We start from the raw sequence: 27,148 nt of genomic DNA on the forward strand, positions 1-27,148 counted from the left end.
TATATATATATATATATATATATATATATATATATATATATATATATATATATATATATATATATATATATATATATATATATATATATGTATATATACATATATATATATATACATATATACACATATACATATATATATATATATATACACATATATACATATATATATATATATATATATATATATATATATATATATATATATATATATATATATATATATATATATATATATATATATATATATATATATATATATATATATATATATATATATATATATATATATATATATATATACACACATATATATATACACATATATATATATATATATATATATATATATATATATATATATATATATATATATATATATATATATATATATATATATATATATATATATATATATATATATATATATATATATATATATATATATATATATATATATATATATATATATATATATATATATATATATATATATATATATATATATATATATATATATATATATATATATATATATATATACATATATATATATATATATATATATATATATATATATATATATATATATATATATACATATAGATATATATATATATTTATATATATATATATATATATATATATATATATATATATATATATATATATATACATATACATATATACATATACATATATATATATATATATATATATATATATATATATATATATATATATATATATATATATATACATATACATATATATATATACATATACATATATATATATATATATATATATATATATATATATATATATATATATATATATATATACATATACATATATATATATATATATATATATATATATATATACATATATATATACATATACATATATATATATACATATATATATACATATATATATATATACATATATATATATATATATATATATATATATATATATATATTGTTGTAGATTCCCGCCCGTCGGCGTGCGAGCGACCGCGTCTAACCAATAGCAGTCGCTTCACCCACCGAACGGACAATCCAGTCGCGGCTTTCCGGATCAACGCCGGAAACTAGCCACGGGTGTGTTTTTAACCACACCACAACCTTGTCCGCACTCGATCCGCGCTACAGGGTCCGATCGCCAAATCTTCGATTTACCTAATTATTTGCGTGGGTAGGTTACCGAGAGATTATACCTCAATGGACACGCTTGGAAACGAGCGGCTTAAGCAGCTCGCTCTCTTTTGGGATAACCGAGCAGGGTATTATCGCGCAGTCCCATTGGACTATTATCACTTTACCGGCTATTTAAAAACCAACTATATTCCGAGTGCAAGATGGGCCAGTTCAATCAGGGAATGGACGCAATGAACAGGTTTACATTCACACAAGGACATTTATTATAATAAAGCACGTATGCAATTAAACAAGGCAAAACACAATGCAATTATACAAGCAACAAAAGCACGACAAAAGAACTACAACCGTCTACTTATTATGTACAGTCACTTGCACTTAACAGCAGTTCCTACTTATTAGACGGGCCCACGAACACACGTACGCACACACACACCCAAGAAATGGTGGCAGAGGCCTTTAATAACGGGCTCCAGCTCGGAGGAGAGGTGAGCTGAAACTCAGAACCTATCTCGAACCTCTCCACCTCATGTGGTCTTTAAGTTGTTCGGACCCGGGCTCCAGCGAGAGCGAGCTGGACCCAATCGCCGTGAGCTGCGATCCTTCCCGAGCTCCCGCGAATCCTCCCGCACTTCTCAACACATGCTGGCGAGAAGAGGCGCCCATCCTTCCCGTCGATGCGTTGCTTCCCCGAGGAACCACGTCCAAGAAGAGGTCGATGAGTCGCACCAAGCCGGGAACCAAAATGGAGAACAAAGAGCTCCACGAACCAAGAAGAGGAAGCCACCACTCGCAGCTCGAGCCGAGCGACCGGCTCAACATCCTTCCAAGCAAAGCAGCTCGAAGCAAAAAGCTTTCCCGAGCCAAGCAGAAGCCGAAGCTCATGGAACCATCAAAGCAAAAAGCCTCCTCTCGAGCCAGGCCACAGCCGAAGCTCACTGAGCCAGCAAAAAGCTTCCGAAGGCCTCAACCCTAACGCAAGCCAAGCAGGACCCGACGGTCTGCTGAACGACTCCCCTCAACTCCCTTCTCCAACTCTGCCCTTCCAACTCTGCCCCGACACGAACAAAGAAAAGATCTCTTCCTTATCCTCTTCCGCCCTCCCCCCGCTCCTGGCTTGAATCATGACTCATGCCCTCGTGCTCCATCCCCCGCTCAGCTACGGGTGGGAGGGAGTTGTTGATATCATGAGTCAGGGGACGGCAGGGTGGTTCTTCCTCTTTGCAGAAGAGGGGGAGGGATGTCTCCATTGTTTGTTCCCTAACTATTAAATCGATCCGCAGCGCATCTAATCAATTTCTGAACATTTAAACAATGAAAGGTGAGCTATCTAGGGAACAAGCACTTATCGACATCGCTGACTAAAGGAACCTGTATGTTGTGTGCAATCAAATTCCAAATTCGTAACTATATATATATATATATATATATATATATATATATATATATATATATATATATATATACAGTGGGGAGAACAAGTATTTGATACACTGCCGATTTTGCAGGTTTCCCACTTACAAAGCACGTAGAGGTGTGTAATTTTAATCATAGGTACACTTCAACTGTGAAAGACGGAATCTAAAACAAAAATCCTGAAAATCACATTGTATGATTTTTAAATAATTAATTTGCATTTTATTGCATGAAATAAGTATTTGATACATCAGAAAAACAGAACTTAATCTTTGGTACAGAAACCTTTGTTTGCAATTACAGAGATCAGACATTTCCTATAGTTCTTAACCAGGTTTGCACAGCTTGCAGCAGTGATTTTGGCCCACTCCATACAGATCTTCTCCAGATCCTTCAGGTTTCGGGGCTGTCGCTGGGCAACACAGACTTTCAGCTCCCTCCAAGGATTTTCTATTGGGTTCAGGTCTGGAGACTGGCTCGGCCACTCCAGGACCTTGAGATGCTTCTTACGGAGCCACTCCTTAGTTGCCCTGGCTTTGTGTTTCAGGTCGTTGTCATGCTGGAAGACCCAACCACACCCCATCTTCAATGCTCTTGTTGAGGGAGGGAGGTTGTTGGCCAAGATCTCGTGATACATGGCCCCATTCATATTCCCCTCAATACGGTGCAGTCGTCCTGTCCCCTTTGCAGAAAAGCATCCCCAAAGAATGTTTCCACCTCCATGCTTCACGGTTGGGATGGTGTTCTTGGGGTTGTACTCATCCTTCTTCTTCCTCCAAACACGGCGAGGGGAGTTTAAACCAAAAAGCTCTATTTTGGTCTCATCAGACCACATGACCTTCTCCCATTCCTCCTCTGGATCATCCAGATGGTCATTGGAAAACTTCAGACGGGCCTGGACATGCGCTGGCTTGAGCAGAGGGACCTTGCGTGCGCTGCAGGATTTTAATCCATGATGGCGTAGTGTGTTACTTATGGTTTTCTTTGATACTGTGGTCCCAGCTCTCTTCAGGTCATTGACCAGGTCCTGCCATGTAGTTCTGGGCTGATCCCTCACCTTTCTCATGATCATTGAGGTTCCACGAGGTGAGATCTTGCATGGAGCGCCAGACCGAGGGAGATTGACTGTTATCTTGAACTTCTTCCATTTTCTAATAATTGTGCCAACAGTTGTTGCCTTCTCATCAAGCTGCTTGCCTATTGTCCTGTAGCCCATCCCAGCCTTGTGCAAGTCTACAATTTTGTCCCTGATGTCCTTAGACAGCTCTCTGGTCTTGCCCATTGTGGAGAGGTTGGAGTCTGATTGATTGAGTGTGGACAGCTGTCTTTTTTGCAGATAACGAGTTCAAACAGGTGCAGTTAATACAGGTAATGAGTGGAGAATGGGAGGGCTTCTTAAAGATAAAACTAACAGGTCTATGAGAGCCGGAATTCTTACTGGTTGGTAGGTGATCAAATACTTATTTCATGCAATAAAATGCAAATGAATTATTTAAAAATCATACAATGTGCTTTTCAGGATTTTTGTTTTAGATTCCGTCTTTCACAGTTGAAGTGTACCTGTGATAAAAATTACAGACCTCTACGTGCTTTGTAAGTGGGATAACCTGCAAAATCGGCAGTGTATCAGATACATATATATATATATATATATATATATATATATATATATATATATATATATATATATATATATATATGTGTGTGTATATATATGTATATATATATATATATATATATATATATATATATATATATATATATATATATATATATATATATATATATATATATATATTTATTGTCCCAAAAAAATGTACTCATTCTTTAAATGATAACAAATGCGTTGTTTATTGACTTAGAAACAAGATTAATGGTTAAATGTATAAATCGATAAATGAATGTTTACAAATGCTCAAACTTACGACCATCACATTCCAAACACAGCCGATAATGCGGACCAATGGATTCAACAGCGTTACAAATCATTTCATTTGGAACTGCAAGACATTGTCTTTCAATTTCCTCTTTCAGCTCATCGACTGTTGCTGATTTTGAGCCCTAAACCTTATCTTTGAGATATCCCCATAAAAAGAAGTCCATTGGAGTGAGGTCTGGGGAACGCGCAGGGAATTCAACACTACCTCTTCGCCCAATCCATCTGTTTGGAAAAGTTGCTTCGAGATCGGCCCTTACATCATGGTGGTAGTGGGGAGGTGCTCCATCTTGCTGAAAGTAAATCTCTTCGTCATCAAATATCTCTTCGACACGTGGACCGACAGATTCCTGCAGCAAGTTTAAGTGAACAATCCCAGTGACAATTTGGTCAAAAAAGAATGGCCCTAGGATGCCCAATGCTGATATCCCACACCATACAATAACCCCTCGTAAGTTTAAATGGTGTTCCATAGTAACATGCGGATTTTCAGGAGCCCAGTAGGTGCAATTGTGTCGGTTAATTGAGCCATTTAACTTGAAGCTGGCCTCATCGCTCCAAACAATTTTTGATGGAAATGCTGCATCTTCTTCGTATTTGCCCAGGTACCACTCGCAAAATTCAGCTCTCCGGTCAGGATCTTCCTCATTTAGAGCGTGGATTAATTTTGGAATGTAACTTTTCCAATTAATTTGCTTCAAAATGCGATGGGCGCTTGATTCTGGGATTCCTGTCTCACGAGCCATTTGTTGTACAGATTTCCATGGGGATCGGTGGAGGGTTTCCAGCAATTGATTTTTCTTTGCGGGGGTGGTTGATGACCTTGGTCTTCCTGAATACTCCTTATGGACGTCATGCACAGTTCCATCTGTTTGAAACTTATCTCGGATGCGAGCAATGGTGTGTCACATTGGTGGATCTTTGTGAAAATGTCTTCTAAATTGTCTTTGCACTTCCATGATGTTTTCGTGCTTCCAGTAGCACTTTATGATAAATTTTCTTTCTTCAAAACCTAGTCATATTTCTACCATTATTAGGGTCAATTTGATCTGAAAAGAAATGAAAAATTCAATGAGTTATGAAGAGCCAAAATGTGAGTACAATTTTTTGGAACACCCTGTATATACATTATATATACACACATATACATGTATATGTATATGTATGTGTATATATATATATATATATATATATATATATATATATATATATATATATATATATATATATATATATATATATATATATATATATATATACATACATACATACATACATACATACATACATACATACATACATACATACATACATACATACATACATACATACATACATACATACATCAGATGCACCTCCTGACTGTTATGGTGAGCATCGCCATGGATTATGTCTCACACGGTAAAACCACACATAATATGCACAGAACAACCATCCATCTGCCACCCGGATGATTGTTCCTGCTAATGCAAACCATTCATCAAGAGGGCACCTGAGGTGATCGGCAGGAAATTCTGAAACATGTGGAATGTGACGAGCACTCCGCCGATCCCCATTGGACACAGTCCAATATTTTCCCCATTTAGTCCAGGAGCCCAGAAGGTTTATTCAAGTGAAAAGCGCCGGAACATTTGACCTCATGGGCTGATGGGGTCATCCACCGACATCACAAAAATGTATTGCTTCCGGTCTGGCCCATGGCTTTCCCCCCGAAATTCATAAATTAGTGACACCATTACCGAAAAACCTAATTTCCTCAATATCTAGCCAACTATGCATGATAATATCACAAATAAGGTGTCCATACCTATGTTTTCATGGTCAATAATTACCCTGATGCTATGCATATTGCTAGAAAATGTACAGTTTACCATGTAAATGCATGGTTATTCCACTAAATTAGCGACGCCATTACCGAAACCTCACTATGTGAAAAACTTTGCGTGATAATATCACAAGGTGTCTATACCGATATTTTTATGGTCAATCATTACCGTGACACCTGTGTTATTACTGGGCAATGTGTAGTTTACCATGTAAATGTGTAGCCCACCCACTCATTAAGCGACACCATTACCGAACAACGATACATGGAAAACTTGCAAATGTGCAGTTCACATAATTAACTTGATGTCCTCTTGGCATTACAAGTCCTCTCTATCACTTTCGTCACTCTCATCACTGTCCTCACTCCAAGCATTATCTGACTCTTCCTCATCTACTGAATTATCTTCCATGCTATCCCCATTATCCTCATGTGGGCCTGTAAGGGACTCTGGAACTGAACTTCCTGGATACCAGTCTGGTTCAAAGCAGTTTTGAGACAACTTCCATCCATAGTCTGACGGACTCACCCCACCAGTTGGATCTGTCTGATCAGCTCTCTTCCAGATTCCTGCCACATAGTGCGCCCTTTTCATATGATTACCAAGTGTCGGCGCACGGGAGAAGAGAGGCACAGTTTATCTTCTTTATTCTGGCAAGGGGCTCCTTTTCATCACCAACACCCATTCGCATGAACGCCTTGTATCTGGCTTCATTAATGTCAGAGGTTTTGAAGCCATACAGCACACAGACAAAGGATGTAACAGCTTGGACGTCCACCTCCTCAGCTGTTAGAGATCTCAATGTCATCACATGAGCTGCATCTGACTCCATCCGCTGGAAGGGCTTCACTTTGCCCTTTCTGTAGAAACACGATGTGAAATCACAACCAGTCAAGGCATGAAGGCCGATTAGTGCTTCAGTGATACCAGTCTGTTTCTTCTCAAGAATGTCAGCTAGTTTAGTGACATCAATGTACCTTCGGTGGTTGCCAGATCCATAGTCCACGATGATGTTGATCCCTTCCAACCTTCCGGAAAGCCCAAGCAGAATGGTGAAGACGTCCGTATCAGTGAACCTTACTAGAATGTTACCATTGGAAATGTTTGCATGAAAGGCAATGAGTGTGTCAGCTTCTTCATGTCGAAATTGGAGGTGATTCGGTTCCTCTATTTGCAGCACTTCATCGTCGTTGTTCTTCATCTCCAAACACACACACCACCATGTGAAACATTCTGTTTTTCTTCTAAGAATTGAACCATATTGGAGGTTCTTCCATTCCTTCATTACAAACCAGGCAAACTCTTCCTTGAATGATCCACTTTTGAGTAACTCTGTGCCACTCTGTCACAGCCTGATCAGGTCCGGTTATGATGAATGATTGAGGAGTAGTTGAACGATGCAGGTTTCGCTCGGTATCTTTGATTGATGGTGATTGGTACTTGTCGAGCACTAAATGGATTTGCTCCCCACGATACAAACATACTTTTGCCAAAAGATCCTTTGCCATGGTTGCATATGTGGACTTGCTGTGCTGCAGCACGGTTTCATGGAGGATAATACAGCCATCAATCACTGCGGCTCTTATTGGGGGAAGACTGTTGTCATCGAGAAACACTTCCTGTCTGCTTTCAAGTTTCTTTGTGAGAGATGCCTTGTCTGTCTTCAGGGCACATTTCTCTTCTCCTCTTTCTTTGCAAATCATACAAACGAGGGCGTCATTTGCCATGATCTGTAAATAACAAAAATTACCCCCGTGTTGGGGTGACGGTCATCTCTATAATGTTTTTACTATCATAATTGATGAACCGTTGCCAGATATCTCCGAAAATGACAGACGACATAGGTTTTGAAAATGGCGACTTTCACAACTTTCGTGACCTCGTGACCTTGACCCTGACCTCGAATCCGGGAAAAAATATGTCGTTGGGTATCGCTCATCGACCTCTACCCACATACCAAATTTCATCAAGATCGGAAGTAAAAAGTTTTCTTTGTACCGGGGGGGGGCGGGGGGGGCTGTTTTTGACCATCTTCCAGGTTACGTGGCGGCCAAACGGGATGGAAATTCAAAAATCTGTCTGGTTAGATACAAGATAATATTTTTTACTATCATAATCAATAAACAGTTGCCGAATATCTTGTAGAATGGCAAACTTGATAGGTTTTGAAAATGGCGATTTTTATAACTTACGTGACCTCGTCACCTTGACCCTGGCGTTGAACCCGGACAAAAGTTATGTCGTTGTGTAACACTCGTCGACCTCAACCCACATACTAAGTTTCATCAACACCGGAAAGAAAAATTGTTGACGGACGGACGGACATTTGGTCCGGCTTTATTAGGTCATCTCGGTAGAGATGACCTAAAAAGGGACAGAGACCAATGCATTATTTGCCACATTGTAAAACTAGAACGGGCACTCAGTAGAGCGCATACCTTTGCCGCCACAACTTTTTTCCGGGCACATTTGAAAAACGTCCATGACGTCACAACCGTCAGTCCGATTGACGTCAAATTTGGTGTGTAACCTCCTTGAAGGCCGTCCAACAAAATGGAATGATAAACACTGAAAAATTAAAAAGTTGAAAAATTACGTCATCTTTTGACGTCATTTTGACGCACTTCCGGAGACGTCACGTCCAATCGGGGACTACCATTCTGAAAGCTCGTAGTTCACTGAACGTTTTAACGTTGGTTTCATGTCAATAGCTCTATTAGATCTGAAGCTATGCCTACAAGTATATTTTGACCTTGAGTGTGACCTTGACTACAGAGTTAATTGGCAAAACCTGTACATCAATAAACAGCTATTTTGGCACTGATCCTAATGCCTGGATTTGGGAGACTTTGCTTTATAAATTATGTATATATTTGAATGTAAAATATCAGGAAATTTTAGCCACAATTGAAAAACGTCATGTTCAAACGTCAATGACGTCATAACGGTCAGTCCGATCGAAGTCAAATTTGGTGTGTGACGTCCTTAAGGTAAGTCCTACAAAATGGTATGATCAAAACTGATGAGATCGAAAATTGAAAATTTACGTCATCTTGTGACGTCATTTAGACGCACTTCCGATGAAGTTACATCAAATCCGACACTACATATCCGAAAGGTATCTCGTCATCGAACAATATGGCGGTAGTTGCATGTCGACAGCTGTATTATGAAGGAAGTTATGCTCAAAAGAGTGTTTTTGACCTTTTCATGACCTTGACCTTTGACCCGATCGCTTGCAAAATCTAATCAAATCGTCTTTAGATACTCACGAATCATCCCACCAAATTTCATGCAATTCGGTTTAATACTTTCAGAGTTATGTGAATAACAAACAAACACACATATTCACAAATAAATAAATACACAGCGACCAAAACATAACCTTTTGCAGAATGCGAAGGTAAAAAGACAGAGATGGTACGACTCCAGTAGGCAACTTTCAGGGTGAACTCAACATTTTCAAGCACTAGAGTTGGCATTGTAATATTTCACCATAAAAATCTGGGTATAGACACCTTATTTGTGATATTATCATGCAGTGTTTTTCAGATATGAATGAAAATGGGTTTTTCCGCAATGGCGTTACTAACTGAGTGGGTGAACTAAACATTTACACTGTAAACTATACATTTTCTCGCAATAATGCGGGTGTCAGTGTAATGATTGACCATGAAAACATAGGTGTAGACACCTTATTCGTGATATTATCATGCATATTTTTCCAGATATTGAGCAAAATAGGTTTATCGGGAATGGTGTAACTAATTGAGTGATTTCGGGGGGAAAGCCATGGGTCAGACCCGGCAGCAATGCATTTTTGTAAGGTCGAACACCCCATGAGGTCTGTCCTGTCCATCAGCCCATGAGGTCAAACGTTCCGGCGCTTTTCACTTGAATAAACCTTCTGGGTTCCTGGAGCAATTGGACACAGTCCAACACACACACATGGCTATTAAGACCCAATCACATCTCACCTGTAATTGGAAGAAATAACCAATCAGCTCTCACCAAACAATTACCCCAGGCAGCTAAGATTTCTTAAATTAACCCCCATGCTCTTCTTGCTAAAGAAAGCTGCATAAAGCAACCAAGAAAAGCTACACAAGGTAAGCCGTTTTCTGTTTTAAACCGTACCCGGTTCCTTAACAGCTGCAAAACATTCAAAGTAGCATAAACAATACATGAGAATCCTCATGCTACATGCCCCCCTCAGCTGCCAGACTAGTTTCATCACTTATTGGTGAATCATAAGCGATGGCCCAGATAGAAACTCTCACCAATGAGGCTCCCAAGCTTGTACCACGTGCAAGACCCAAACAACCACATAACACATCAAGTTAATGAAGATAGGTTTCAGAAACATTCAAAGCATTAACACATCAATTCTGCATGACAGTCATTTCCCAAATTCACAATTAAATATAAAAATCTGCAATAAAACAGAGAAGCTCAGCAGAGATTTGTTTGTCAACAAATGGATGACGAGAGGCGATCAAGGCAGACACAAAATCGTCTCCAGCATTAGAGAAGGTGGCATTCAGCTCTGCTGTGTGTGTGTGTGTGTGTGTGTGTGTGTGTGTGTGTGTGTGTGTGTGTGTGTGTGTGTGTGTGTGTGTGTGTTAAAATCCCATGTCTGATAAAGCTGCCAAAACTTACACTGACAACTTTTCATTTAAGCGCGCGCGCGCACACACACACACACACACACACACACACACACACACACACACACACACACACACACACACACACACACACACACACACACACACACACACACACACACACACACACACACACACACACACACACACACACACACACACACACACACACACACACACTTCAATTTCATGCCCCAGGTGGCTAGGATTATAAATAAATTAACCACCATGCATTTATAGCCAAGGAAGACTGCATGAAGCAACCAGGATAACCACAAGGTAAGCCCTTTACTGTTGCAAACCTTTACCTGTGAAACTCCTAATCCAGTAGCTAGGTCTGCCAGGAAAGCATCCTCGGTTCCTTCTGGACCTCTCATCAATGCCACAGAAGAGCTTTTCCCTACCCTGGACACAAATCATTGGTTAATTATTATAAGTAAATAGGATGCACCAACAGTATTCAACTTCATATCTTCCTTTCTTGAGAGCTGCGATAATTAAATCCCTAGGTCCTTCAATCGACCTGTTTTGTACACATTGTGAAACGATACAATGAACATGACACTGTGGTTTTCTGTTAGCTCTGTGAGATTAGACTGGAATCGCAAATGAAAATTTGCTATGAGTTCAAAAAAAGGTAGGAAAGATACAAATGTTACATCATTTCCAAACATACATAAAAGGTGATCATTTACTGATTGTAATTTGCACTTAGCAAAAATTGATAAGATGAAACTATCGATTTAAATTGTCAATTTATTGTCAAGTGGGTGGTTCATCAAAAAGTTTGTAACCTCAAAACCATTGATGGTGGAATGGCAGTTGTACAACTATTTCTCGGGGAACAATTTATTCTTTGAATAATTAATAGCAAACTATATTTGCCCTCAGATAAGCTAGATCTTAAAAATAATAATTTATAAAATTCAGTATTTATTTCACACCCTTTACTCTAGAAAATTACATTGTCCCTCGTAATTAAAAATACATTTCAAAAATCACTTTACACGCACATGTCAATAGCATCCGTGACAGTGGGTAGGGCTCCAGGCCTTGTCCAGAGTGGCTGCAATTGCCCATCTTCCAGCGGACCACCTCGCCACTCAGTGTGCAACTGCACTGGTCCAGCCAGGCTTCGAAGGTCACCGGTATTTTGTGCAGGTGAAGCAAGATGTGTATAGATAACCCCCACTGCACCCACGTGCAAAATAACATGTTTTCAATATTTCCCTTTTACGTGCCTTTGATACAAAGTTTTACTCATGATAAGTACAGCATTGCCTTTGTAAGGCTATTCCACATTAGTTGCATGTTGAGAGGTTGAGGCTATTGCTTGAGTGAGATAAATACTTTTAGTTTACTTGTTGCATACACTGAAGTGTGTGTGTGTGTGTGTGTGAGAGAGAGAGAGAGAGAGAGAGAGAGAGAGAGAGAGAGAGAGAGAGAGAGAGAGAGAGAGAGAGAGAGAGAGAGAGAGAGAGAGAGAGAGACAGAGACAGAGACAGAGACAGAGACAGAGACAGAGACAGAGACAGAGACAGAGACAGAGTGAGAGAGAGACACAGACACAGACACACACTGCCTCCCTGAGCCTTAGACCCTGTTAAAAAATGAAAAGGTCTTGGGAGTGGATTTCAATTGCTGAGTGAGATGTGGCACAACTCATGTGATGGTGAAGGTTCCAGGTAAGGAAGGAGCAGGGAGTGAAAACCATTTGAAAGGTGGGATTGGCTGTTTTCATATGAAAATGTTTCTCAAAGTTTGTGATCTATGACTCCTCTAATATCAACTTATTTACTGGATGTTTATCTCCACTTCCTTTCATCCTCTGTATTTATGCCGATGCTACAAAAATTGTTCGTACTGGATAAGAAAAGTACAAAAGTGATAATCATAAAAAAAACATTTGTAGAAACAACTCATAATAATATAAAAGATAAAAGATATGAGTCTAAACAAATGGATTATATTAGAAGGGCACTTGGTAGAGAGCAAATCTCTGCCAGGCTGATTAGTATACGGTTTGGATCCCACTGATAGGCCGGATCTGAACTAAAATTTAATCGTTTTGTTCTTGTCACCTAACCAATTCATCCACCAGGTTTTGTGTGAATCGGTGCACAACTTTTTGAGATATCCTGCTATATGTCGTTTTTGGCTGTCTGGCTCTCTGTCTGTCTGGCTCTCTGTCTGTCTGGCTCTCTGTTTGTCTGTCTGTCTGTCTGTCTGTCTGTCTGTCTGTCTCTCTCTAAAATTCTCGGATTTAGATCCGGATTTCGGATCTTCACCAAAATCTAATCATTTCATCCTTGTCACATACCCAATCTCTCCACCAAATTTTGTCCAGATCTGTCCACAACGTTTTGAGATATTTTATTCACAAATAAACAAACAAACAGACAGACGGGGGGGGGGGGGGTGAAAACATAAGCTCGATTTCGACAGAAGAGCAGAACAAATGTTGTGTAAAGAACAACGTGATCCTCACCTGGAAACTCACGAATGATTGAGTGCAGAGATTCTAACCAGGGGCCGGCACACGGGTTTGTCTCAGTGGTTGCAGCGGCAATTAACACGTGACTTGCATGGCCCGCATGCTTGATTGCTGTAACTAGGCTAAGAAACACTGTAGGACAAGCATCAAAACATGAGATGGGTGTGAGAAAGGCAATGCAGAGAGAAGTGAAAGGGGATCAAGATGGGGGAAAAGGATACAAACTGAAAAAAGGAATAAATAAATAAAAACAGGAGTGCAGCAAATGCCATGAAGCTTCGGGAAATCTGGAGTGCTTTGAAGGAGAACAAGAAGAACTTTTCATTGATCTTTCCTCGATGAAGCAGTCAGTGGGTTCGGGTAGGATTTCAAACAATATTATTTGCAACTTCACCACTCAATCATACCTTCACGTTCAGACGTGTCCGTTAGGGCAAAACCACCGTCTTGGCTGACATTTGTTCCAGACAGACCATGTGCATCACGTAAAAGTGCACGTAGAGCTGCGACGCAGTCTGCCACCATGGTCAGAGCCTCCTTGATGTTGGTGGCTGATTTTGGCACAAAGTAGTACGAGTGGAACATCTTCTCTGGATTATCACAAGTCACAGCCAGGATGACCTGCGAGGAGGACGACGAGTATGGTGGATTGAAGTATCCACTTTGATCTGCAATGTTGTTCGTTATTATTGTAGTTTTTATTTGTTTTTGTTTTTTACCGGCATAGGAAGAACCATGCTAGTCCCAGCGAGATGAGCGATGTATGCCGACAGAGGCATGTCTCTCGTCACAGCTCCGGCACGGCATATCGCCCGAGAGATGGCAAGAAGTGCCGGACAACCCAAATCGGCTGTGTGGACGAGTGTGCCAGGGTGTGGAGGTGGGAGATTGAAAAATGGAGGGCAGTCTGTAAGTAATCCATCAACATCAGAAAGCACAGCGTACTTAATTATGTATTATACTTTATACACAGCATACTTTATTAAAATTAACTTTGGGAAAAAAATAATTGAATAAATAAACAATCACTTCTGGTCAAGAATAAAAGAAAATATAAGTTCTGGAAAGAGTTTCAAAATCACTCCCGGTAATGTTAAATACAAAATAAACACTTCCTGTCATGAAAAAAATCACTTTCGGAAGGATAAAATTAACTTTGGGAAAAAATAATTGAATAATTAAATAAACACTTCCGGTCATGTTCTCCCGGCATGCATCATTCCCCACGACAAAAACCGGAAACAAAAAAAATCCAGAAACAAAACAAAAACGGAAGCAAAAGGGTCATAGCCAATGACACGGATTCACAATTGCCAGGGTATTGTGTTGTTTTTGTTGTTTCCTATTCTCTCATGTGCACGCGTAAAGTAATATTCACAAGATAGAAATAAAACCCAATCGAGTTTATACACCGCACAGCGTTTAAAAACAACCGGAAGCAAAAGGTCATATCCAATGACACGGATTCCAAATAGCCAGGGGTATTGTGTTGTTGTTGTTGTTGTTGTTGTTTCCTATTCTCTCACATGCACGTGTTAAGTATGAAGCTCACTGCGTTCGCTAATATGGAATAGGCAAAGCCTAGAAGCGAACATAGAATTCTTCTTACATTCGCTTCTTAAATATATCAAATTAAACCGTCTTTTTGCTATGAAAAAATAAATATTACCTTAACATTACCTTCACAACAACAACTACACCGCCGAGAACAGGATCTCATCTGCAAAAATAAATATTACCTCAACATTACCTTCACAACAACAACTACACCGCCTAGAACAGGATTTCATCTGAAAAAAAAAAATACTAGAAGTGAACGTTGTATTCTTCTTACATTCGCTTATGACTACCTACACGCAATTTCCGGTTACTTCGGAATCAGCGATCAAATAACGTAAATCACGATTAAAAATTATTTTTTGATGATGCGGGAGATATCTTTATTAAAATCAGTGGAAGAAATATACACCATGTCTGATATTATTTGGGTCTTTCATGTCTCCGACGATGCCTTTATCTCCCAGCATGCATCATTCCCCATGACAAAAACCGGAAACAAAAAAAAAAACAGAAACAAAAAAAAACGGAAGCAAAAGGGTCATAGCCAACAACACGGATTCACAATTGCCATGGTATTGTGTTGTTTTTGTTGTTTCCTATTCTCTCATGTGCACACGTCAAGTAATATTCACAAGATAGAAATAAAACCCAATCGTGTTTATACACCGCACAGCGTTTAAAAAACAACCGGAAGCAAAAGGTCATAGCTAACGACACGGATTCGAAATAGCTTGGGGTATTGTGTTGTTGTTTCCTATTCTCTCATGTGCGTGCGTTAAGTATGAAGCTCACTGCGTTCGCTAATATGGAATAGGCAAAGCCGAGAAGCGAACGAAGAATTATTCTTACATTCGCTTCACACTTTACATAAAACTTGTTCACAACTGTATACTTGCCAACTATACCGTGGTACATGTAAGCGCCACACAGCTGATGATTTTGACGCAATTTCCGGTTACTTCGGCCTGGATTCGGGATCAGCGAACAAATAATGTAAATCACGATTAAAAAATATTTTTTGATGATGCGGGAGATATCTTTATTAAAATTAACTTTGGGAAAAAATAATTGAATAAATAATAAATAAACGATCACTTCTGGTCAAGAATAAAAGAAATTAAAAGTTCCGGAAAGAGTTTCAAAATCACTCCCGGTTATGTTAAATACAAAATGAACACTTCCTGGCATGAAAAATATCACTTTTGGATCTATAAAATTAACTTTGGGAAAAAAAAATTGAATAAATAAATAAACACTTCCGGTCATGATCTCCCGGCATGCATCATTCTTTATGAAAAAAAACTGGAAACAAAAAAAAACGAGAAGCAAAGAAAAAACGGAAGCAAAAGGGTCATAGCCAACGACACGGATTCACAATTGCCAGGGTATTGTGTTGTTTTTGTTGTTTCCTATTCTCTCATGTGCACGCGTTAAGTAATATTCACAAGATAGAAATAAAACCCAATCGTGTTTATACACCGCACAGCGTTTTAAAATAACCGGAAGCAAAAGATCATATCCAATGACACGGATTCCAAAGAGCCAGTGGTATTCTGTTGTTGTTGTTGTTGTTGTTGTTGTTGTTGTTGTTGTTGTTGTTGTTTCCTATTCTCTCACGTGCACTCGTTAAGTATTAGGCTCACTTCGTTCGCTATTAATCAAACCGTAGAAGTGTAGAACAATGACGGAACCAGTGGGGGTTCATCGGGTGCATGTGAACCCCCCCCCTCCCCTCCCCTCCCCTTCGCTCCGCCTTCTCACACGACGATCATGTGACAATGACGTCACATGATCGTTGTGTGAGATATCACTGGACAATCGACAATTCATCCGAGCCGCAATACTTCGCCCCTGGTTCTGTATTAATCCCTGCGACTCAGTGTTTAGTTCCGGCTCAGAAGAGAAAGGTAACAATTTCAGGATCGTGTCCTACGGCAAAGCGCAATACAATCCTGAACTATTTCATCAGGTAATTCAGTTTCAGTGGTTGCATCGTCCATTATTTTCATCAATGATCTGATCCACGATGGTGGATTTAGGTTTTAGTGCTCGGGGTAATTTTGTGCTTGTCCGTTCGATATTTTCATTGATTTGTTTGGGAAACATTTTGTGTTATTTACATTGTTGTTGTGAAGATCCGTCGCAAAGTTTCCAAAATCTTCAGCTTTTCTTTAGAATCAGTTTGTGACAGGCCTGAGGCCTTTTTCTCGAATAGCTCGATATTCCCAAATTTTCCTGTGGAGAAAGTAAATTTACGGTCAGACACTGCGAGCTCTGGATAAATTAACCGTTTTTTCCTCAATGATTACATTAACTTGAATAAGGCTTGGTGGTATATTTCACAACATGAGAACATCTCAACCTTAAGTGAACCCCCCCCCCCTTCCCTAAAAAATATCTGGATGCACCCCTCGTACAGGAGATAATAATAATAAAAAACTGATTGCTCCTTATTAGACAAGCAAAGGGCTTACTGTGATGGTTCATCTCATGCAGGAAGGAGTCCAGCTTTGCCTGTTCTGTTACAAGAAGACACTGACACACACACACACACACACACACACACACACACACACACACACACACACACACACACACACACACACACACACACACACACACACACACACACACACTGGATCTCAAAAGAAGGTTCCAGAATATACATCAATGACACCTAATTGCTTGCATTATGCTTTGCTGGTGAATTGACCACATAAGGTGATTTGTAATGTAAAACTTCAGTTTAAAATTCAATAACTGGAATTTGGTTATTGTTATATGGATAACTTTGAAGACACGAGTATGATAAAAAAAAATACCTGATTGCAAAGTGAAGGGCCGATGAATTCATTGACATGTTTCACAGCTCGCATCACACCTTTCAGGTAGGGTGGATGGGTGACAACACACAAGGATCACTCACTTCCTGACTCTTTCGTCATCGATTCAAGGGAGCAAGCATATATATATATATATATATATATATATATATATATATATATATATATATATATATATATATATATATATATATATATATATATATATATATATATTGTTGTGGTTACCAAATTCGCAAACCACCATTCAGGTCCCTTAGGTGAGATATCTCGGTAAGTATATGTGTAGTTAGGCCCAAACCCGTTGTCTAGTGGGAATACGTCATTTATGCGTGCTGCGACTCTTCAGGATAGCCGTTTTTCTTTTTCTATCTTTATTTTGGACCAACCGCCATTGTTACCACCACCAGTCACAACATCAACCACCAACCACAACGCCGCTTCACCACAACCGCCACGACCTTCACGTCGCACCTCGCAACCGTCGCATCGCCACCGTTCTTGCGCCGCTTGTGGGTACCGGTGTTGGACTCGTGCAGGGCGCGCGCCGAACAGCGTGTACAGAACCACGGATTTTCCACTTCAAAAACGGATCAAAAACGACACACGCCCACTTTTGTTCCGTCCAATCGGTGGGCGAGGGGCGATTTGGCCCCGCCTCCAGGGCGTTGGAGGGCGATCGCTATATGCAAATTTATGGATCAAAAAGCATTCACGCCCACTTTTTCTCGGGCCAATGGGGAGCGAGGTGAAAGGTCGAAGGGAGGGGGTCAAAGATGAGAGAGCGAAGCCACGGGGCTTATATAAGCGACCGCGTTCGTCAGTCAAGTGAATATAGAGAGTTAAGACTTCGCGGGCGGTGGAGTTGGGAAGAAGAAGTAAGAAGGAGTTGGTCGTCGTCGTGTGCGTTGGAGTCGGAGCAAAAGGGGACGGAGCTGTGGAGAGGCGGCGAGGCAGACGAGGGGGTGCTCGCGTCGTGCAGGGAGCTGCACACCAGGGAGGCCGACGGCGCGACCTGGCCGAGGTGGAGACGCTCGTCGCGGGACTCGAGGCAGAGTGGAAATCCTCTATACCCCGAGCATCAGCAACCCCCTCCTGTTTCCCCCCCGCGCTGAGATAGTGCGACCAAGGGGGCCCCTTTCCCACCCCCTACCAGACCCTGCCCGCGAGGCCCGCGGAGTTGAGGCACCATCGCCGCTCCGCGTCTCATCACCAGACGGGTAGGCCCGACCCGGTCTCGGCCTCAGGCCCGCCTCATCTTTGAGGGTGTTCTTTTCCTTGGTTTTGGGTATGTGTTGTCGGCGCCGTCTGTGAAGTAAAATTGCATAAGTGTTGCCGTGTGCTCGCGTAATCGGTATTAGATCTGCATTGTCGCATTTGCTTTTTGTGTAAATTGCATTGTGTTTTTCTTTTCTATGTGCTTTTGGTGGAATTGTATATGTGCGCTTTCCGTTCATCGCGAATAAATGTGCTTTGTGTTGAACTGTTTCCCGCTTCGCTTCGTCATTTCTTTCATTGAATCCTCATCTTGCTTCACGTAAAGGGTTGGTAGTGGGCTGAATACGCCCGATAATTAATCGAACCGTCGAGGTCGACGAATAACACCGCTCGGTTATCCCGATAGTACGGAACGGGTCGCTTAAGTGGCCCGTGTCCGAAGTCGACCTGCGGCGAGGTGCGATCGCCCGGTCTACCCTCCGTGTGGGTACTTAGGTAGGTCGAATTTGGCGAGCAACCCTATCCCACGCGGGGGCTGATTGGCTCGATCGCGGTGAGACCGAAAGGTCCACCCGTGACTGGTTCCCGGCGTTAGTCCGAGAGGGTCACGACTGGATTGTCCGTCCGGTGGGCGACGTGCCGCGATTCGAGTTACGTGGCCGTCAGCACGCCGGCGGGCGCGAATCCGTAACAATATATATATATATATATATATATATATATATATATATATATATATATATATATATATATATATATATATATATATATATATATATATATATATATATATATATATATATATATATATATATATATATATATATATATATATATATATATATATATATATATATATATATATATATCCTGGTGTTGGCGCAGTGGTTAGGGCAGCGGCTTGGGATCCAAAAGGTCCTGAGTTCAAGCCCCGTTGGGCCACTGAATTAATACACCAGAGGGTTGACTCAGCCTGTCATCCTTCCGAGGTCGGCGAAATGAGTACCAGTGTACTGGGCCGGTGCATACCCCGGTTAAATAGGTGTACCATATCCCTGTGTCGTAAGAGGCGACCAGGGTTGCATCCGGCGTAAAACGTGTGCCAAATCGCTATGCGGATCATATGGATGATCCGCTGTGGCGACCCCTAACGGGAGCAGCCGAAAGAAGAATAAGCAAGCATATATATATATATATATATATATATATATATATATATATATATATATATATATATATATATATATATATATATATATATATATATATATTTATTCGCAGGTGAGAGATGTGGATGGGTATTTGTACACACACACACACACACACACACACACACACACACACACACACACACCACATGCGCAACAAAAATGAATATCGATATTTCTAAACCTCCGCATGCACTGTCCAGACCCAAGAGCTCTTAAATGAGTTATCATTCTGCATTGTACTTGCTGTCTTTATGATGTTTACCCCGTTCAGACACAATCATGCAACTTGCATTTACTGTAGCCTGTAACTCCAGTAGAAAGTAGATACATAGATAGATAATATTGTTGTGGTTCTACAAAACCGCATGTTTCTAAGGCATTAGCAATGGCACCCAACATACAGTGATCCCCAGGCAGTTATTTTGTCAGTTTCCGTGCAGTTAAACCTACCCCTCATGCCTTGTGGGTTAACGGGACGAAGTGCATTGCGTGGGTCTGATAGCTTGGTCTATTAACTATATCTCAATCTTCTATTCTGATTTCTATTCCAACCCTTTCCTTTTAGCCATTAGTTTGAGAGCTCGGTGGATCTTAATCATAAAGTTGAGTACAAAAGGTTTGAATTTTTAATCCTATTGCAATTGGCCTACCAATGAAGGAATCGGGCATCTTAAGTATCGCAGTCCTGGGGTTTGGTCCCTGGGGGTCCCAAAATAAGACCCCAAAATCCATTTTAAATAAAAAAATCGAGTACAACATTTGTTTCAAGTCAGTTTCATTTGGATGACCCCTCAAAGTATAACGATGCAACTTAAGACGCAAAATTGTCTGGGGTAACTAATTAAGACGCATACTAAATAGGGACCAATTAATGATTTATTCACACTTTTGAGTACATTCAAAATTCTTTTTACATATGGTCATATAGTCACTCCTGACATTATATCAACAACCTAAGACGTGATTTTTCCTGGGGTTCACAGAGAAGACAGGGGCGTTTGGAGCCAGAGGGGTGTCTGGACGCCGAAAATCGAATTTATAAAAAAATGGAGTACATCAATTATGATTGGAGCTATGGATAAAACATTTCTCCCAGTGAACAAAAATGTAACTTAAGACACAAAATTGTCTGGGGTTACTAATTAAGACGAATACTAATTCGGGGTCAATTTTAATGATTTATTCACACTTTCGAGTACATTCAAATTTTTTTTTACATATGGACATTTATTCACTCCTGACACTATATCAACAACTTAAGACGTCATTTTTCCTGGGGTTTGCATATAAGATGGGGGCCTTTTAACCCTGATGTAGGCCTACTTTGTCGGTGTTTAGTAATAAAATGAAAAAAAAATTATTTCAGTTTCGAAGTTTTCAATAAAAATTCAGAATTTCTGGATTGATTTTGTTTGACAATTTTCATTTTGTTGCAGTTACAAATATGCTGTCGGGACATTCACTTTCAAAGACTACATTACTGTCCAACTGTTCGCCCTCATCAATGTCGTGGTTAATTTGTTTCGTAAGTAGATGCGGGTAGGCCTATACTGTCACCTTCTCCATGTTCACCTTCCGCAGTAGGCCGAGGCTCTAAGACATCGGTATTCTGGAGGCCATCTAGTTCTACTGTACCTATGTGAGCTTCGCCTTCAGTCCCATCTCTAAGCTGTAATCATTCCGAGGCCAACACTAGAGTAATCCTTCACATGATTGAGGCTGACAAGTCCACACCTGGAGACATTGTTATAAGAGCTTCAGACACCGACATTCTTGTGTTGCTCTTGCACCATCTTCATCGTGTGTCATCCATTGTCTGGATGGAGGTTGGTACCAGAGGACACAGCAATCTTCGTTATGTAAATGTAACCAAGATTGCTGCTACTATAGGACAAGAGATGTGCGCCGCACTTCCTGCACTACACGCATTCATTGGCTGTGACTGTACTTCTTCCTTTGCCAGAAAAGGAAAGAGCAGGCCATATGAGATTGTAGCAAAAAGTGACAAGTTCCAGAAAGCTTTCGCTTCAATGAGCCGCGTTGTCCCAACAGAGGAAATCACCAAAGTCTTGCAAGATTTTGTCTGTGTCTTGTACGGAGGACGGAAAAATGTTCCACTCAACAAACACCGCTTCAACGTGGTCGACAAAACCTACAATCAAAAGTCAAATGCCGGGCATCCATTCGACAAGCTCAAAAGCATTTCAGGCAGCGCCATCCCACCGTGTGAAGCGGAACTAGCTCCGCACATCGATAGGAGTGCATTTGTTGCTCGACTGTGGGGCCGTGCTCATCAACAATACCTGGACAAAACACCTCCAAACGGATGGGAAAATGTCGATGGCGAATTTTGCGTTATTTGGTTCGATGGAGAACAGCTGCCCCCTGCACTCATTCCAGCGATACAGGTTCAGACAGAGGCAAATTATAATGCTGACGATACTCAGGGCGATGGTGATATGGATGACGATGTCGATGAAGATCATGATCCTTTGCCAATGGAAATGGAGTCATCCGATGAAGACAGCGATGATGATTACGAGTGAGATGATCACAGTTCTTATAAGGACATTTGGATTTGGTTTGATTGGACTGGTCAATTTCTGTAATCTTGTAATATCTGTAATTTCTGTAAGTGATTGTATCAACACTTGTCGATAAGAGAATTAAGACATTTGGATTTGGTTTCATTGGACTGGTCAATTTCTGCAATCTTTTAATTTCTGTTATTTCTGTAATTTCTGTAAGTGATTGTATCAACACTTGCCTTGAATCGTTTGCAATAAATGTTTTGTATGCATTGACATACCTTGATCTTTGATTCAATGAGTCATTCAATGTAGATACCCCTCAGGGTTAAAAGAACGGTCCGGGATGTTTTGAAGTGACATTCAGATTATGCAGGATTTCATGCCGATTCCAAATATATTTGTGTTTATTTTGTAAGGTCAGTTTCGGCCACGTAGATTATTCCTGGGCATGATGACGTCACGCCAAGTCTGAGTCAATTCTAAAGCCTTCCCTGGGCCATTTCCAACATTTACTATCGGGTTGTTTTCTAAAACCAAATTAATATTTGTATCTGGGGTACATTGGTATAGTAGCAATCGGGACACGGTTTGAGTATTTTTCACATGTTATGACGTCATCGTGTCCAGTAATATTCAAAATGGCTCAAAATGACCTCCATAGATTGCAAAACTTTAATTGACATTTCCTCGGTAAATATTATTGTTACAAAATAAACGAAAATATATTTGGAATCAGCACGAAATTGTCTTTAATCTGAACATCACTTCAAAATACCGCGGACTGTTCTTTTAAAAGGCCCCCGTCTTTCTGCAAACCCAAGGAGAAATGACGTCTTAAGTTGTCAATATAATGTCAGGAGTAATTAAAGGACCATCTGCAAAGATAATTTTGAATGGACTCGAAAGTGTGAAGAAATCATTAATTGATCCCGAATGCGTATTCGTCTTAATTAGTAACCCCAGACAATTTTGTGTCTTAAGTTACATTTTGGTTCACTGGGAGAAATGTTTTATCCATAGCTCCAATCATAATTGATGTACTCCATTTTTTTTTATAAATTCGATTTTTGGCGTCCAGACACCCCTCTGGGTCCAAACGCCCCAGTCTTATTTGTGAACCCCAGGAAAAATCACGTCTTAAGTTGTTGATATAATGTCAGGAGTGACGAAATGACAATATGTAAAAATAATTTTGAATGTACTCGAAAGTGTGAATAAATCATTAATTGGTCCCAAATTAGAATGCGTCTTAATTAGTTACCCCAGACAATTTGGCGTCTTAAGTTGCATCGTTATACTTTGAGGGGTCATCCAAATCAAACTGACTTGAAACAAATGTTGTACTCGATTTTTTTTATTGAAATGGATTTTGGGATCTTATTTTGGAACCCCCAGGGACAAAACCCCAGGACTGCGATACTTAAGATTCCCGATTCTTTCATTGGTAGGCCAATTGCAATAGAATTAAAAATTCAAACCTTTTGTACTCAACTTTATGATTAAGATCCACCTTGCTCTCAAACTACATGGGACAAATCAAGCAAGCAAGCATACACGCCACAATATGAATAGCAAACACACCATGCAGCCTCCCGTGGCTGAGAATCAACATGAGCACAAACACACTATTCAGCGCGTGCATGGCGTGCCATTTCATTCAAATCTGCGCCCCAATTTCCAACAGCATCTCACCTTGCTCACCCCACGCTCACCAAAACTTCACCACCACACCACTATTCAGCAATTATACTGCACTTAGAGCACGCTCGGGGCCAGGTTGCCAGCTTATACACTATGTTGAGTCAGGTCCGTGTCACGCCAGATGTGCGAATGAGACCGCTTCTGGTCCCAGGAGCCTGGCAGGGCATGGCTCAGGCCGCTGTGGCCCAATAGAGAAACGGAATTCGGGTCACAGCGTGTCACTTCGGGTCGTCACCCCACCCTTCGCCCGGGGCTCATAAATGGTGGAGCGTGGAGCCGCTTGACCTCTTCTTCGCCTCCCTTCTTCGGCACCTTTTTCTTTGCTTGTCTCAGCTCTGTGTTGGCTGCTCCTCGTTGCCTCTGCCCTTCGCTGGCTCCTCACTCGTGGTTGGTGTGTGACTGAGACATACTTATTCCGGAGGACCAGTGCAGAGCGCACGTTACCATGAGCCCCGGCAAAGTGACTAAGCCGGAGATAACGCGCCAACTCTCGAGGTAGGAACGCTCAAGTGGAGCGTCCCACGGAGGTACATGCAACATGAGCAGACCTATGCACGACTAGGTTAGGGATCTGTCGCCTCATGCATCTTCTCTCCTCTCTCTCTTTCCACCCCTTTATCTCATCCCCTTTGGAGCACAAAAGAGCATCATTACTGACTCGCAATCACATTTTCCTCTGGCACGACACTGCACCCCCCAAATTGCACTCCACCACACCTCCCACTCCCACACCTTAGACACCAGTATTCCTCCCCCGAAGCGTACTGGGTTGCGTTGGTCAGCCGACTTGCGCCAGGTATTGCGAGGCCGTTTATCCTCATCTGCTCTCTTTCTTTCTGGTTATCTAATCGTGTGTGTGTGTGTGTGTGTGTGTGTGTGTGTGTGTGTGTGTGTGTGTGTGTGTGTGTGTGTGTGTGTGTGTGTGTGTGTGTGTGTGTGTGTGTGTGTGTGAGATTGTGCTCGTCGTAGCATAACTTAAGATTGTGGAAGTTTTAACAGGATGTCTGCTCTGATTATGTGTGTGTGTGTATATATATATACATATATATATATATATATATATATATATATATATATATATATATATATATATATATATATATATATTGTTACGAATTCACGCCCGCCGGCGTGCGATCGGCCACATTTCTCCAATAGCAGCCGCATCCCCCACCGGACAGACAATTCAGTCGTGACCCTCCTGGAACTATCGCCAGGAACCAGTCACGGGTGGGGGTTTAACCTCACCACAGCCCAGTCCGCATTCTACCCGCGCGAGATAGGGTGAATCGCCGAATGTCGATCGATATACCTAAGTACTCGCGCGGATAACCTACCGAGGGGCTGCACCGCGCCGCAGGTCGGCCTGAGACACGAACCGCTTAAGCGGTCAGTTCCGTTCTAAAGCGATAACCGAGCGGTGTTATCGCCGACCTCGACAGATCCGATTCTCTTTACCGGGCGTTCAAAACCCACTACTCATTCCACGATGCAAGATGGCTTTTTAAAAGGGAAATGGGACACGACGAACGGGATACATTTCACACAAGGACATTTATTAACAAGCGCACATCACAAGCAAGGCAGTCATGCACGTATTTACAAGCAAGGCAAATAGAAAGCAATACAACTGACTACAATGAGAATGTACATGCACTTAACAGTTTTACTTAACAGATGGCGCCATGACAACATTCATTCAAAACCCCAAAAGAAACACAAGAAAAGACCCCCTCACCGACAAGGGGGTCAGGCTGGATCACTTAGGTCTTTATGACACGGGACCTGGGAGACCGAACGGGTCCCGCGAGACCATAGCAGGTTACCTGCACCCTCGAGGTGCGACGGTCGGTGAGCTCTCTCCGGCACTCTCCTCTCGTGCGCTCCTCGACCCTGGACCATCGCTCACAACCCTCACGACTTGGCTCCGAGGGAAGGCACCCGGATCTCGAACACCACGGAGCAGCAGCAATCCCGAATGCCACTAAGAGACGAAGCTCCCCCGAAGAAACAATACGACTCGACGACCAACAAAACCCCCGAACCTGGCGCCTCGTGCGCCCTTTTATTCCTCAGTTTCCAACGCCTGACTCTTCCCCGTTTTCGGCTCCGCCTCCCCTTCCAGCTCCTGCGGGAAGCTTCTAAAAAGGGGCGTGCCCTCTCGTGCCCCTCCCCGTACGCCACCCGGGGGGGGGGCAGAGAAATCATTCTTGGCTCAGGTCCAAGGAAATAATTCCCCCAAAAAGAGGCCCCTCCTTTACATGACCTCTGACCTTTGACCCGCATCGCACTTCCCCCACACCAAAGCGCGGGAAAACAGGCGGGAAAATCCGCGCACCATTGGAACTCCTCTGGTTTCCTTCATGTTGCAATGGCTTTCGCAGATGCTATTCGTTGGTGCGTGGGATTGTGGTTTGGTTGCTTGTAGTTGTGGCGTGGCTGGTGGTTGGCGTTGTGGTTGCGAAGGTGATTAGGTGATTGGGTGGAGAAGGTGGTGAGGCGATGTTGGTGGTTGGGAGTAAAGTGGTGAGGATGGTGTGGTTTGTTGAGATGCGCGTGTGGTTGTGGTGGAGGGGTAAT

General features: G+C 41.4%; 2 protein-coding genes across 2 annotated transcripts in view; one reads left to right on the top strand and one right to left on the bottom strand.

The window, feature by feature from the left end:
- The window catches only part of LOC147020284 (alpha-enolase-like), a 40,599-nt gene that overhangs the window by 11,394 nt on the left and 2,057 nt on the right, over positions 1 to 27,148 (bottom strand). The window contains 7 exon segments of the mRNA XM_085895542.1: positions 11,319 to 11,415; positions 12,024 to 12,201; positions 13,499 to 13,636; positions 13,912 to 14,125; positions 14,224 to 14,354; positions 17,539 to 17,599; positions 17,887 to 17,945. Of these exon segments, the coding sequence (XP_085751668.1) occupies positions 11,319 to 11,415; positions 12,024 to 12,201; positions 13,499 to 13,636; positions 13,912 to 14,125; positions 14,224 to 14,354; positions 17,539 to 17,599; positions 17,887 to 17,945 (878 nt within the window).
- Positions 16,891 to 27,148, top strand: part of SPAG7 (sperm associated antigen 7) — a 50,949-nt gene continuing 40,691 nt past the window's right edge. The window contains exon 1 of the mRNA XM_085895556.1: positions 16,891 to 17,033. The gene's annotated coding sequence lies outside the window, so the exon portion shown is untranslated. The remainder of the gene's footprint in view (positions 17,034 to 27,148) is intronic.

Source organism: Eptatretus burgeri, chromosome 9 (assembly GCF_056783735.1).
Source record: "Eptatretus burgeri isolate ZD-2024b chromosome 9, Ebu_testis_v1, whole genome shotgun sequence".
NCBI lineage: Eukaryota > Metazoa > Chordata > Myxini > Myxiniformes > Myxinidae > Eptatretus > Eptatretus burgeri.